This window comes from Fukomys damarensis, unplaced genomic scaffold, assembly GCF_012274545.1.
Source record: "Fukomys damarensis isolate Sample0158 unplaced genomic scaffold, DMR_v1.0_HiC HiC_scaffold_37, whole genome shotgun sequence".
Taxonomy (NCBI): domain Eukaryota; kingdom Metazoa; phylum Chordata; class Mammalia; order Rodentia; family Bathyergidae; genus Fukomys; species Fukomys damarensis.
Genome location: NW_022900949.1, coordinates 34,475,122 through 34,490,179, shown reverse-complemented (window position 1 = coordinate 34,490,179; position 15,058 = coordinate 34,475,122). Strand labels below are relative to the sequence as shown.

The 15,058-nt window shown below is 42.2% G+C and overlaps 1 protein-coding gene across 1 annotated transcript in view; it reads left to right on the top strand.

Annotated features, from left to right (window-relative positions):
* Hpse (heparanase) overlaps positions 1–11,594 on the top strand; it is a 30,488-nt gene extending 18,894 nt beyond the window's left edge. The window contains exons 6-12 of the mRNA XM_010617776.2: positions 460–507; positions 999–1,092; positions 1,923–2,029; positions 3,136–3,250; positions 5,139–5,257; positions 6,376–6,522; positions 10,682–11,594. Coding sequence (XP_010616078.1) covers positions 460–507; positions 999–1,092; positions 1,923–2,029; positions 3,136–3,250; positions 5,139–5,257; positions 6,376–6,522; positions 10,682–10,841 — 790 coding nt within the window. The 3' untranslated portion in view covers positions 10,842–11,594. The remainder of the gene's footprint in view (positions 1–459; positions 508–998; positions 1,093–1,922; positions 2,030–3,135; positions 3,251–5,138; positions 5,258–6,375; positions 6,523–10,681) is intronic.
* The last annotated feature ends 3,464 nt before the right edge of the window (positions 11,595–15,058 follow it).

Sequence of the window (15,058 nt, the reverse complement as noted above, 5' to 3'; positions counted from 1 at the left end):
CCTCCTCTCCCTCCCTTCCTTTTTTCCTTCCAGTGTGTCAAAAGGTCTCACTGTGTAGTTCAGTCTGGCCTCAAACTATGTAGTCCAGGCCTCAAACGCTCTGTGATCCTCCTGCCTTAGCCTCTGAAGTTCTGGGATTACACATGTGCCCCACCATACCTGGCAGAACCATTTGTCTTAAAAATAAAAGTTCTCCGGTGGAGAATTCGCAGCAGCCCACATATTATCAAACAGTGAGCCACCTGAATATGTGGTTTGTCAAAACCAGATTCATTGGCTCAGATGACCAAGTATGCAAAGACAAATTGATGCATTGATGATGAAGTCCGTTATGAGAATTAGGAAGTTTGTGTTTGAGCCTGACAAAGTAACCAGTTACTTCTGGGGAATTGAACTCTTGAGCACTAGTGTGCGTATGGAGGACGACTGCTCGATAACGTGACGGCATTTTCTTTCCAGCTTCCTGCAGACTGGTGGAGAGGTGGTAGATGCAATTACGTGGCACCAGTAAGTGTCCCTTGTTCTTTCTATGAGGAGAGAAAGGCTAATTTTATCTATCACCAGGCTTCAAAAAATTATTTCCACTCAACTGCAAATTGGCTTTATGGTTTAAATAAGAAACAAATAATATTTCAAGCATCACTGTGCTTAATATTAACAAAAATATTTAATGTTACTTTAAAATAATGTATTTTCTATAAAGGTCAAGGCACCCTGCCAATTAACTCATAGAGTATAAAAGTAGCTGTGACTCATCGCTTGCCCAAGTGGTGACCAGGACTGGTGGCCCTTTTGAAGGTAGAGCAGCAGATTCCTAGTTATTTGGAGAAATAGCCCCTTCCTCATGTAACCTTTCCCTTTGGTGCCTCCTTTCTGCCCTTTTGTTTCACAACAGAGAGGAGATGAGAAAAGTAGGAAAGAGAACAAGGTTGAAATTGACTTAAAAACAGGAAGTTAATCTGTCATTTTTTTTCCGGAATATTTTCTGACTAATTTAGCTACTATGTAAATGGACGGATTGCTACCAAAGAAGATTTTCTAAACCCAGACGTGCTGGACACTTTCATGGTATCAGTGCAAAAAATTTTGCAGGTAATAGTCTTTTAAATTTTTTTCAGTAAATCCAGAGTCCTTATTTGTCATAGCCTAGTTACTCCTAAATTCTGTAGGTGCATACATTAACATGATTTTCTAATTTTATTTTTTAATTATTATTATAATTTTTTTTTTTAGAGACAGGGTCTCACTTTGTAGTTGAGACTGACCTGGAACTCACTGTGTAGCCCAGGCTGGTCTCGAACTTGCAGTAATCCTCCTGCCTCAGCCTCCCAAGTGCTGAGATTACAGACATGTGCCACCATGCCCGGCATGTTTTTCTAATTTTAGAGTCCAAGAGCTATGTCTTGTTCACGCTTAGTTTCTTTGTCAGCATTGGCTTTGGTCTCACTTTGTAGTTGAGACTGACCTGGAACTCACTGTGTAGCCCAGGCTGGTCTCGAACTTGCAGTAATCCTCCTGCCTCAGCCTCCCAAGTGCTGAGATTACAGACATGTGCCACCATGCCCGGCATGTTTTTCTAATTTTAGAGTCCAAGAGCTATGTCTTGTTCACGCTTAGTTTCTTTGTCAGCATTGGCTTTTGCCCAGGTATATTGCTTAGAAATTTAAAATACTTCCAATAGCCTTTTAGTAGAATTAGTTACAGATTATAACAATGTGTTTATTTCTATTCCTTCCATACCCTACTGTTGCAATAAAAAAAAAAAAAAGATAATTGCTGAAGACCTAAATGACTGGACACATTTTGTAGCTAGATGGGCCCGACAGGTGGGTGTGGCAGCACAGGTTTGGAATGCAGCGAATCTTCAGCCCAGGGCTTTGCCAGCTTATCTGTAGTTACCATGGCGAGCTTTCTGTTCCTAGGTGGTGGAGGAGACCAGGCCTGGCAAGAAGGTCTGGTTGGGCGAGACAAGCTCTGCATACGGAGGCGGGGCGCCCCTGCTGTCCAATACCTTTGCAGCTGGCTTCATGTGAGTGAAACCCCACTGGGTCAGGGATCCTTATTAGTGCCAGCCAAAAACAATGTCAATGGCTTTTGCGGCCAAGCCCCCAAAATCAGGCCAGAATTTGCAGGAAACTGATTGGCTAAAGCTTGTTGGCCATCGTTAACAAGTGTCCCAAATGAACCTCTGTAACAGTGAACTAGTTAGGTATCTCCCGCCTTAATGGTAGCCCAAAACAGGCCATGGAGTCTCTCCTCTAACAAAGTTCACTGTAAAAGGACGCACCTAGGACTTTGGCTCTGAGAACGGTACTTACTGCATGCACCTGAATTGTAGATTCCCAAGAAGATTAGAGCCTCAAGTATGAGGTCACATGAGAGGGACTCCAAAAAATTTAAACGTCTCCCGAGTCGCCTCAGCATCCTGCACCACGGGCCTGATTGCTTCGAACTGCTGACTGCTTCTATTCAGCATGCGACTCTCCCGGGGTCTTAATCTAGAGTTCTGCATCCTCACCCTGAGGTTTTCCCCCCTGTCCTCCCTCAGCCTTATTCTTTCCTCCTCACCATCCTTGCTCTTACCAACTTAGAATGAAGCGCACAGATCCCGTGTGCTCAGGAGGACGTGAGGACTAAAGAGGAGAACAGGGACATTTGTTTTGCCATCAACTGAAGGGTTGGTGGGCAGGTGTGGGGACAGAGGCAGGACGAGGGGAAGTGTCTATAACACCCTGCCTGTGACTGCTGATTTCATTTTGGCCACTGCTGCCGGCAGTCTTCTCTGTGGTCCTCACACAGTGCGTGTGTCAGGTGGGATGTGGGGTGAGAACTTTCCTGTGGGGATAGGAATGGGTCTGCTGTGCTTTGTAGACAACATCTTGGCTTGCACAGGACTCCTCTGGCCTCTTCGCAGTCTGCGGGGATTTGCTGTCACGCTCAAGTGTGGGACGGAGTGGAGGGTTCACTGCCATACTTACTGGCCCTTTGGCTGTGTGGTTTGGTTGTGACTAACGCCACACCTCTGGGTTTCTGTGCATTCCCTCCTGTAGATGAGCAAGGCAGGATAGTGTGTAAGTAGCAGGGAGTGCTTTTTGTTTTCAAACCTGAAGAAAGCTGGGTGTTGCTCTATCCCAGGTGGCTGGATAAACTGGGCCTGTCGGCCCAAATGGGCCTAGACGTGGTGATGAGACAGGTCCTCTTTGGCGCCGGAAACTACCACTTAGTGGATCAAAACTTCACACCTTTACCTGTAAGTGACTGTCATTTTTCTATTTCTTGGCCCAATGGAAGATGCTGGGGGTGGGGGGGTCCTGGTTCAAAGCGAACAGTTGGTCTTCTCCGTAAATAACCTAGCCACGGGACCAGGAGGTGGAGAAACCTCAGACACCGTCCAGTCTAACATATCTGTGTCTCAAGAGAAGAAATCAAAAGCCAAGCTTTCTAACATGTGGGTCATTTGTAGAATGGGTGTTCATGTTTTTCAAAAAGGGGCACTTTGAAATTTTATGGCTCATTTTACAAAATAATAATGTTGAATAAAAAATATTTGGTGAAGTTAAAATTGCTATTGTATCAAAAGCTCTATTTTTATGTCATGAAATAATAATTTATTTAACTTTGTAAAAAGCCAGTACTAGCTGGGTGCGGTTGTGCATACCTATAATCCTAGCCCTCGGGAGGCTGAGGCAGGAGGATCACTATGAGTTTAAGGCCAGCCTGGGATACCTAGGGAGTTCAAGGCCAACATGAACTACACAGCAAGACCCTGTCTCAAACAAACAAACAAGCAAACAAGCAAACAAAGCCAGTACCTACGTATTTATATTTTTAAACTCACTTGAAGAATTGATATTCTTATTAATAATCTTCAAGATATTTATGAATAAAACCTCATTCTATCCTATCTCTAACAATATCAGGTACTAAAGTAGGAAATGCAGACTTTTATTCAAAATTCCATCTGAATACACACACGCATTATCCATCTATCTATCTATAAGATGGAACCCATAAAAAGTAAGGCCTTGATTTTTATAGTATCAAATAGCATTTGAGGATATCTGGCTTTGTTTTTTTGGGTACCGGGTTCAAACTCAGGACTTTGCACAGGTGGTGGAACTACTAAGTTAAATCCCTGGTGTATCTTTCTTTCTTTTTTTTTTCTTTTTGGGTACCAGGGATTGAACTTGGGACCTTGTGCCTGTGAGGCAGGTGGCAGTGCCACTGAGCTAAATCCGGCCCTGAGGATATCTGTTTTCAACAAGAATTATTTGACTATATTTAGTCAGTGTTTCACATTTCTTTGTTGTCTAAAATATTATTGTTATTTAGTCAATCAAAATCCAGAGTTCACACATTACATTTGGTGACATGTCTCTTTCAGTCTGTGGTGTGTGTGTGGGAGTACTGGGAAAATCTGTTCATCTTTAAATTCTCATCCCTCTGTGTTATTTCTTGTACTTTATTAATTAAAGAAACCAGGTAACTTGTTCTATAGTGTTTCCTATGTTCTGGGTTTTGCTAAATTTATTCCCGTCATGTCATTTGACATGTTCCTCTGTCTCCCATGTTTCCTGGAAACTTGAAGTCTGAGCTTATTAAAAATTTTAAATTTTGATAAGAATTCTTCATAGATGACGTTGTGTTCTTCTGTCAGGAAGCACATAATGTGTTTTTCCTTTCTTGATCTTGATAGCTAGAATGATCGTTGCCTAATCCATAACTTTATTAGGAGGACAATAAGGTCTTACAGGAAATTATTTGTTTCTTAAACAAACGAGCTTTATTTAAAAAAACGTGTCCTTGTGCATGCATGAGTTTCAGTGTTCTTTGAGCTCTGCTTTGGATGAAAGAAAAGCAAGAATAAGTAAGCTTTCTGAGGGTTGCATTCTTGAAATGTGTCTTCTTAATTATGGAAACAGAATCTTCCAGGGAAAAACAGCAGCAAGCAAGGTACTGCCCTAAAATTCATGGTGATCACCAGCATCCCCACCCCCCCGCCAAAAAATTCCATTTAAATACCCTTAGAATAGCAGTTACCCTCTTTGTAGGATAACTGTCTTTTGCTGCTTTTGTTAAAATAAGAATAAAAAATAAGCAGCGATCCTCTTTTGTCTCTTCCCCAACCACCACACCAGGATTACTGGCTGTCCCTTCTGTTCAAGCAACTGGTGGGCACCACTGTGTTCATGGCAAGTGTGAGAGGCTCTGACCACGAAAAGCTTCGTGTGTACCTTCATTGCACCAACAGCAATCAGTGAGTAGAGACACACCCACAACAGTCAGCAGGTTTCGGCACGGTGGGGCCATGGGTGTGTCATTCTTCCCTTTTTGTGTGTGTGTGTGTGTGTGTGTGTGTGTGTGTGTGTGTGTTCATAGCAATATGCCACCAGACTCTAACTTCCAAAATAAAATAAAAGCATTGCTTAAATACAGGCATTGGCAGTCCTGCTAAGATTTAGATAATGATTTCAATTGTCATAACTTATGATGGAGCTGTATCCTGAATCTTAATAAATATTAGTACAAATAGAACAAAATAACATTTATAGGAACAATTCACTGGAGGATTATGAGTGGCTATAAATGTAGTGATGTGGACAGTTATATGAATACACTTATCTCCTTGCATCATGTGATAAATTTACTAAATAGCAAAATAATCAAAAAAGGCAAACAGGACCAACACAAATCTTATTGTCAAAAGTTGCAACCACAGCTGTGGAGTTGGAGATGCCATAAAGAGTTTTGTGGCCCCTTCCTCTGGCGTAAGTAGCAAAAAACTTTTCCTAAATCTCAGGGACCTTTTCTTCTTCTGAGTTTCAATCTGTCATTCTCAATAGGGTGATACGAAAATACGATTTCTAGCTCAAAAAGCCATGTAGAATTTCTGGTTTCCAGTGGCTGAGAATTCTGCGGATCAGGCTCTGCTCGGAAGTAGTAGAGGAAGGCTTTGATCGCGTACATTTTGAAAAACGTCAATAGGTTCACTTTTCTTATTTTTTTCTGTAGCTAGGAATAGCTGCTGTCTCTATGGTTTATAATTTGAATCCATGTGAGCCAACAAACTACACGTTACCATTTAACCTTCCTATATATAAAAGTGGGTGGTCTCGCTGGCTTTATAGAAATCCAGCCTGGTAGAGCAGCCAAGATCTCAAAGCTCTGGCTCAGGAAGTGGCAATGTGAGAAGCAGTTTCTCAGTAATATTTTCACAATGAGACTACACGAGTGGTCTACGATTATCTTCAACAAGAAGGATTCCGACAGGTCTCGTCACACAAATACTTAGTATCCATGATCCTCTTTATAACCAAGTTCTTGTGTCCTTAAGTTCAGTTAATATTTTTATTGAGTTAACCTATTTGTTTTTAGTCCAAGGTATAAAGAAGGAGATTTGACTCTGTATGCCCTAAACCTCTACAACATGACCAAGCGCTTGCAGTTACCCCATCGCTTATTTCATAAAGAAGTGGATAAGTACCTTCTAAAACCTTCAGGCCGGGATGGATTACTATCCAAGTGAGTAAATTTCCTCCTTCATTTCAAAGTTGGAATAAATTTGTCATTGTTTATCAGCATAAAGAGTTTGATAGGGAGCCAAAAAGGGTAAGTATTTCAAGTTTTAACAGTGTTCTTAATATTTAGGAGATTTACGTATGAATGAAGTACAACTCAGAAGTCCAAAGCAGAAGGAGATGAACACAAACTAGCAATTAGTTTAAAAAATAGTTTATGGGCCAGGGATTTAGCTCAATGGTTCCGCCGCCTGTCTCACAAGTGCAGGGACCTCACTTGACCTGACTTCGATCCCCAGTACCAAAACAAACAAACAAACAAACAAATAGTTTGTATCCAGTGAATGCATTTAGGTGATTAGACCATGAAAAGTCTTTACAATCACTAAAGCAAAACCTACCTTTATATGGTTTCTACTAGGGGCACACGGGCTGGTACAAAATACCCTACTATGTGGGCTACATGTGACTTTCTTATAGCATTAAAGTAGGGTTTCTTTTATGAGTTAGAGTGAGAAAAAACCTGTCGGGAATGCCTGGACAATCACATCAGATTATTTGAAGCTAGTCCTAAAACATTTTGGTTTTTAAGTTGACTTTGAAACACATTTTATAACAGTACACATCCAATGGGGACCCAAAGAAAGGCTCAGGCTTGCGGAGCAAGGTGTATAGACACGTGATGGCTCCTGTGTGTGTCGGAGGGAACTCTTTTCAGTACAGCTGTCCTCATGGGGACTACAAGAAATGAAGATTTATATGATTCCCACCATCTTCTTCCATCTTGGCAATGCCATGTGTGTGCTGTTTTCCGCGTCTTTTAGCAGTGGGGCGTGATTCTGCTTTGTCCCAAGTCCCATTCCCCACAGATAAATGTGATTAGCACTGGGTACTGTTCCTTTGTTTGTTTTCTCCAGGGCTTATTAAAGACTGTAACTACTGTATAATCGTACAACATCCAATGGGAAAAGGGAGGCATCCACAAGTTTTCCCAAGGTGTTTCCTACATAGTCGTTGTAGACAGCTTCAGTGGGCTACATGTTTTATAAAGTGCCATGGTCTACTTAACAGTTTAAACCGTTTATTCTTCCTGTTATTAAATAATGCATCTTTGGGTAACAATACATTTCTTTTTTATGCTCTGATCCTTTGTGAAATGAGAATGCTTAATTAAGCATGCTTGCGCCTGATGCTGCCGAGAAGGAAGCTTTTCCGAAGGACTCTCATGGGAGCTGTAGAGCTGGAAGTATTTGCAGAGTTTTTTGGCCCAGCCACCCATCCCAGGCTGTCCAGCTCCACGTGATTGTTCTCTGGAGGCCACTGCTCCTTGGCAAGACCGGGAGCCTCTGTCTGCATGCGCTACTCTCAGTCTGGACTCTACAGCAGAGGTTGCAAACTCCGCCTCATTCTGTAGACAGGAGGCTTTGCGGGATCCCCTTTCTCTGTAGGGTGTGTCTGCCTGTGCTCTTACTGAGGATGGAGCCCAGAGGCCTGGGAACGCTAAGGACCTGCTCTCCTGCTGCACAATGCTGCAGCCACACCTGCTTTTCTCTCCAGTAGATTCTCTGACAAGGGTGGGTTTGTTTTCTCCCCTTGCTGGGGTGGCTTACTTTAGGTAGCCATTCAGCTTTTTGGTTCTCTGTTGTCCCTTCCTATGCCTGTTGCCCTGTACTTGACCGCTGTTTGGGTGTATGTAACTTCTCAGGTCTCTTGTGCTCCCCACCTCTGCCCCACAGTGGTGCCCAGCACCTCTTCTTCTCCAGGATGACTGGGTTGTCTCCTCCCTAGACTAACGATGCCCAGTTTCTTCAGTGGTTCTTCTTTTGGCTACATTTATCAGGCCACATTCTGATCACACATCCATGCTGTACAGTTGGAAAACTGGTGGTTATGAAAGATATTTTATTCCCCTAACTTTTCTTTGATAAGTAGATATTACTTCCAGTCTTCTCTCTTTATATTTTGCGGGCAGTATCCCAGATAAGTTTTACAAATACCCAGCCTGTATACTTGCTCATATTAATGACTCAGAAAGTGAAAATTGCCCTAAAAATAATTGTTTAATGGTGTAGTGCCTTTGGAGGGTTCTGAGTAATATTTAATAAATATCTGAGCAAATATATTGCTACACTAGATCTTTTATTTTTTTTTTTTGGTTTTTTTTGAGACAGGGTCTCACTATGTAGTTGAGACTGACTTGGAACTCACTATGTAGCCCAGGCTGGTCTCGAACTCACAGCGATCCTCCTGCCTCAGCCTCCCGAGTGCTGGGTGTGTGCCACCACGCCAGGGCACTACACTAGATCTTAACCAAAAGGCCAAGAAGCGATAAGAGAAAATATATTTCTAATATAAAATCAGTATTTTCTATTTGTCTTAAGTTTCCCAGCATCTCCAGTTCTGCCACATCTGTTGCCTGCTAAAGCTTTATTTTATCTGAAACTTGACAAAAATGACTTCTACTTCTTTATCCTCAATGTAAGAAATAAGCTACTACTGTCAAATAAACCCTCACTCTCACTGTCCAGCCCAATGTAGATGTAATCAGCGGACTAAGCTTCCACCCAGCCGCTTTTGGTACTGGGTGTCGAACTCAGGACCTTGCCCTTGCGAAGCACGCAGTGGAACAACTGAGTTAAATCCGTGGCCCAATGCACAGCCTTTTTAAGGCTATGAATACTGGTCAAACAACACGATCGTCATCTTAGCTGCAGCAGTACTGTTCTAGTGACCTGGGATCCACCCCAAACACATTTCTGGAACTTGTGCTACCAAACTCGAGGCTGAGCATCTAATCAAGTCAAAGGAAAACCATTTTCTTTTTCTCAGATACTCTTTGTATTATGCAAACAATACTTGTTTATTTTTGAAATCAGAGGATTAACGTCAGTTACTTTTATGTCCTATATGTAGTGCATGTATAACAGTGCTTTGCAGAGAGTAAACACTGTAAAAGTATCATGTATCGTTATTTCTCAGATATGTAAATATATAACCTGCTAAATAATCATACCAATATATAATATTCATTCTCTATTATGTACATGTACACTATTTTTAAGAATGGGTTTTGTATATATTTTTCTTAAAATTTGATTCCTTCCCCTTCACATGCCCAATATTTATTCATACCAGTGCCTTCACCTACTGCATAATTTTAGTGGCTACACAGGATGCCATGGAAGGAGTCATTCGCTTATTTACTTAGCCCCGCACTGTTATTTTGTTGTTTCCATGTAGCATGACCACACAGTTTTCAAGATCTCTCACCCTCTACCCTGACTACGGATCCTCGAGAGGAAAGACTGGTTTCCATCCTTTCCGGGTTAGAGGCTCAGCTCTGGGCTTTGTAACCTAAGACGCAGCAGTTACAAAGCCGTGCCTGTGCTGCAGGCTGAGCTCCCAGCTATCGGCTTTCGTGTTGACCTATAGCACAACAGTTTTCAGATGCGGTTGGGCAGGAAATGTTATAACCATAACCCGGAAACCATAAACAAAAATAGGCTATGGAAACATAAGTCGATACCAGTGTCTGTTCTGAGTGAATTTTTTTTTAATTTTATGACTCAGTTTTTGAATTCCAACAGTGAAATACACAGAAAGCAATTTTTTCAGGGGTTTAGTGAAACATTATTTTTTGTTTCAATATATATATATTTTTTTTTTCTACCAAAACACCTTATTAATGAATGTGTACTTCCTGGGGAGCAATGGAAGTTAGTTTATGAACAAATTTATAGGAGACATCACTATCATTGTTATGTTACATTCTATTCTATATAGATCTCTATTTGCTTTAAATAAAAATATTTTCAGTTATCTTCCATCAAATTGCCACAATTCCGCAAGGTGTATGAGGTTTTTTTCTTTTTCTCCCTCCGCCACATTGCCGAGCACAGGTGTGTGTATTCTGTTTTCTGCCAAGGACCAGATAGTAAATATTTCAGGCTTTGCAGCCCACAATGTCTCAGTCCAACCGCTCTTCTCCACGGCAGGCCCAGATCACCTGGGTCAAACCCCACGGACACACTGTCAAGATCCTCGTTATATAACATGGGTTGCCACAAGCAAAATTTTGGTCCAAAATAAAAGATTTCACAACTCTTTAGGGTGGTGGGGTTTGCACAACATGGCTGACTCAGGCTCACGTTTCCTCTTTGCAGATCCGTCCGACTCAATGGTGAAACTCTGAGGATGGTGGATGACCAGACCCTCCCGGCTTTGACAGAAAAATCTCTCCGCCCAGGAAGCTCACTGGGATTGCCAGCTTTCTCATATGGGTTTTTTGTGATAAGAAATGCCAAAGTTACTGCTTGTTTATGAACATGAAACGCATACGCCAGCCCTGGGGTCACACATTTCAAAGGCATTGATGAGTAAACCAACACGAGCTACAGAAAGCAAACAGATCCCATACAGATCCACTAGGGGGCGCTTTAAGGACATGGAGGACACCCTCCATGCTGGATGTAGCACAGGAATCTGATCTAAGTAGAACAGTGCTGGTAATAATGGCGAATAATGCCATGGGGCAGACATGATGCCTAGCATTCAGCATGCACTATTTCTAAGGATATGGAAAATGTATACGAATGCTCCCAGTGTGTCCAGGAGGCACACGTGGAGGATCTATTTTTCACTTTAAGAAAGTGCTTGTTTTATTTTTAGGAGGTGTCAGATTCTTTCCTTTTCTTGCCATCTTTTTGGGCTCCCACGTCGAAACTTTATAGCCGCAACCTTGAAATTGGTTGTAAAGAAGAAGCCTTCTCTCTGCAGTTTATCAGGAACAAGATCCAGCCAGTGCACCTCTTCTCTCTGTCACGTTTGTGTTCATCAGCAGTGGTTCGTGAGAGGGCAGCAGGTTACATATGAGAGTGTCACAAACTGGTGAATACAATTTGGAGGGAGGTGATGATGTAAACTTCAAATAAAGCCTTTGAATGACTGTAAATGAGATTGATTTCCCAAGAGATGTTCTCTTAGAGAACATCCGATGCATCATAGCCATCTGTTAGTGTTTAATTTTTCTCTACTGTTCTCATTTCAATTGGGAAGTGTTGGGCTCTAAGTAATAGAAAACTCCCATTCAGGTGGCTGGGACAATAAGGAAAGTTTTAGCCCCACATAATGAGAGGTTCAAGGAGGGCAGACTGGTAGCTGGACATGTCACCTGGGAGGCAGGCTACTTCCCTCTCGCTGCGCCGCTGACTTGAGCACTGGCATCATTCTTGGGCTGGTAACCCGACTGTAGGTATGCTATGGTCTTACTCAGACCTGGTAGCAACCACAAGAAGAAGAAGATGGGCAGTCTCTTCTGAAAAGCCCTTTCCCAGAGGTTGTCCCAGCAAACCTCTCCTCCTGTCCCGTCATGCCGTATTGGCCAGGAAGAAGACAACTGGCCATTTCCCCAGTTGCTGCCTATGACCATGTGATGCCCAGACCCATCTCTGAGTGAACCTGCTTTGGAGTGGAGAACCTGGCTCTGGGGCATCCACTACTTTGGATATGAGAGTTCTGTGCTTATCAGGAACAAAATGTAGTAATTTCCTCTAGATTTTAATCCTCCTAAGGGTTAATATTCTTTATATTTTTGCCTGTGACTATTATCTCAAACCTAAGTACATTTATAGGCTAAAATTTAAAATTTGGATGGTCCCATATGCTTAAATTTTATATGTAGGTGATGTTTATATTTTCACATTTGAAATAATTTTTTATAACCTTAATAGCACATGGCTATTCCCTCCCCCCTTTTTTGAGACAGTGTCTCACTATGTAGTTGAGACTGACCTGGAAATCACTATGTAGCCCAGGCTGGTCTTGAACTCACAGCAATCCTCCTGCCTCAGCCTCCCGAGTGCTGGGGTTACAGGCGTGCGCCACCACGCCCGGCACCATGGCTATTCTTTTAATGAAGCTAAAGCTTATGGATTCCTACATATGGGAACTTTGTTGCCCTTCACCTTTGTCTTTTCAGCCTCTCTCCAACACCAAAGGACTTGACCTGGAAGAAAAAGGGCCAGCCTGGCACTAGCACATAGATTCATCATGACCGAAGTCTTGTCTTGTTTTTCCCCTGACCCTTTTACTTAATAAATCACTTTTACTTCCTAATTTTTCACTCATATTACTATAATAATCTCCTTGGTGTTCATTTTGACTTTGCTTAAAATTCTTAAACGGCTCCCCATTTCTTATGGACACATACCTGGCACTGCCTCTCTCTCCAATCCTAGCTCTTGTCACCCTCCCCAGGACCATGGGTCTCCAAGCACGGATGGGTTGAGAAGTCCAAACACAAGTGCTCTTGAACCTTTTGTTCCTGAATCTTATGTGCTGTTCCTCTGGCTCCACACAGACTAATCTAATGCTCCTCTGGGGGACAAACTCACGCTTACAAAGGAAGATGCAGCTCAGGCATCAAATTCAACATCTCCACCGTTCAAATATCGTCCTCCTCTACATTATGACATTTTGTAGGTTTTGCTATTTACAAGAGTTTTCTGTTTCATTTCTACTGATGCTCTTGCGCGTCACACATTTACTGTGGTCCTTGTGACGCATTTTAATGGTGTGTAAATCTGCTTCACTTGAAGCTTATGAGAAAACACACAAATGTCTTAATCATCTGTGAATTACCTATGCTTAAAAAATGTGTAACCAGGCCCACAGACACCAAATGGCTATCTTCTTAATGACGTACGAGTGTTCAAGTTTGAAACTAGGCGGAGGTATTTTGGTTTTGGATATTCAAAAATCATTTAGTATTTCAAACCTGAAAAGGTATTATCTCCTACCTCTTGGGAAATCTTTTTAAAATTAATGTTATGGGGCTGGGGATTTAGCTCAGTGGTTCTGCTGCCTGCTTTACAAGCACAAGGATCTAAGTTCAATCCCCAGTATGAAAAAAAAAAAAAAAAGAATGTTAGTGAGCTGTCACTAATGGTGGGTGGTTATACGAAAAACTGGTGGCATGATTATGTGATGAAAGGAAAACCAACAGTTATATGCTGAGGAATATTAAATGTACAATAATTTAAAGTTTCCTTTAGCCTCCATAGGGAAGCTCTTGTCCCTCACCTCAGCGAGACTTTGAGCCCACACCTTTCTGTTAGCATGCTCCACCACACTCAACTCTCCTCTCCTCCCCTCTCCAACACTATTTTCTGCATTGCATCCTATTGACTGGAAATTGCTTGTATCTTTTAGTTTGGTGCTTGTGGTTCACTTTGTCTCCATGGAAATGAGACTTTCCAAGTCCAAGTATGAATCGCATGTGTTCGAAATTTTGCTATTTGTACCCTGCCTTTTTAAAAATGATGTAGCTGGTCCCGCCATGGGGTACTGCCTGAAGAACCACTGGGCCTTCATACACATGTCTTGTATCCGGCAGGCCTGATGCGTCTGCTTGCTCCACTGGGTTCACTTCTGACCTCTAGCTCCCTGCTTTTGTTTTTTTTTTTTTTTTTCCTTCTGAGACAGGATCTTGCTATGTGTCTTCAGGTTGACCCTGAACTATGTAGCTCTGTGATCAAACTCCTCCTGCCTCAGGCTCTTAGGTGTTGGGATTACAGGTGTGCACCACCACATTCAGCTTCTCCCGACCTTTATTTATTTATTTTCTTTGGTGGGGGTTGAGACAGGGGTCTATGTAGTTGAGACCGACCTGGAACTCACTATGTAGCCCAGGCTGGTCTTGAACTCACAGCGATCCTCCTGCCTCAGCCTCCCGAGTGCTGGGATTATAGGCGTGCACCACCACGCCTGGCTTCTCCCAACTTTTAAAACACTGTCTTCGTGGTTTCTTCATGGCATTTTGAATTCTTCTACCTAGCATGATGGGTGAAGGCATTCTTGGTGAGGGATCTAAACTAAGGAAACAGTGTAACAAAAACAGTCTTGGGAGGGGGGCTTATTTATAGTAATAAAAAATGAAAATCATCCAAATGCCTGCAAGAACAGTTACCTAAGAGAATGAGTAATAGTGATAGAGGAAACTCTTGTAAATAGCAAAACCTACACAATATCACACTGTAGAATAGCTTCTGCTGCCTCAAACAGCAGTTTGCTTTGTTGAGTTCAGAATTAACCGACAGTGGATGCATTAACTACTGAATGAGGCATCTGGTCTCATCCTGAGATAGCAGGGCACGCTGAGACCTGAGTTCCGAAGTTCTGTAAACCACATGATTGTTACAGTGTCAAGATGAAAAGAACCATTGTTAACATTTGCTTTCCTCACCATGAATACCCGCTTCCTATGGGCTAGGATAGAAAGCAGGTGAATCTTAGAGGTAAACTCCCCTAACGACAAAGAATTGCTACATCTGGGTTGAAAGTTAACTGTCTTGTGACCATGATTTGTATATTGGTAATAACTGAGAGAATGAAATGTAACCACCTGAATGAGATCAAGGCTGTAAACCCCTATAAAAGAGGGAGCTGTAAGACAGTAGGGAGTTGATCACTGGCACTGCTTTAGTGCGGTTAGCCTTTTGTTGATAAAATACACTTTTTCTTATTTTACTTCCATTCTGCAT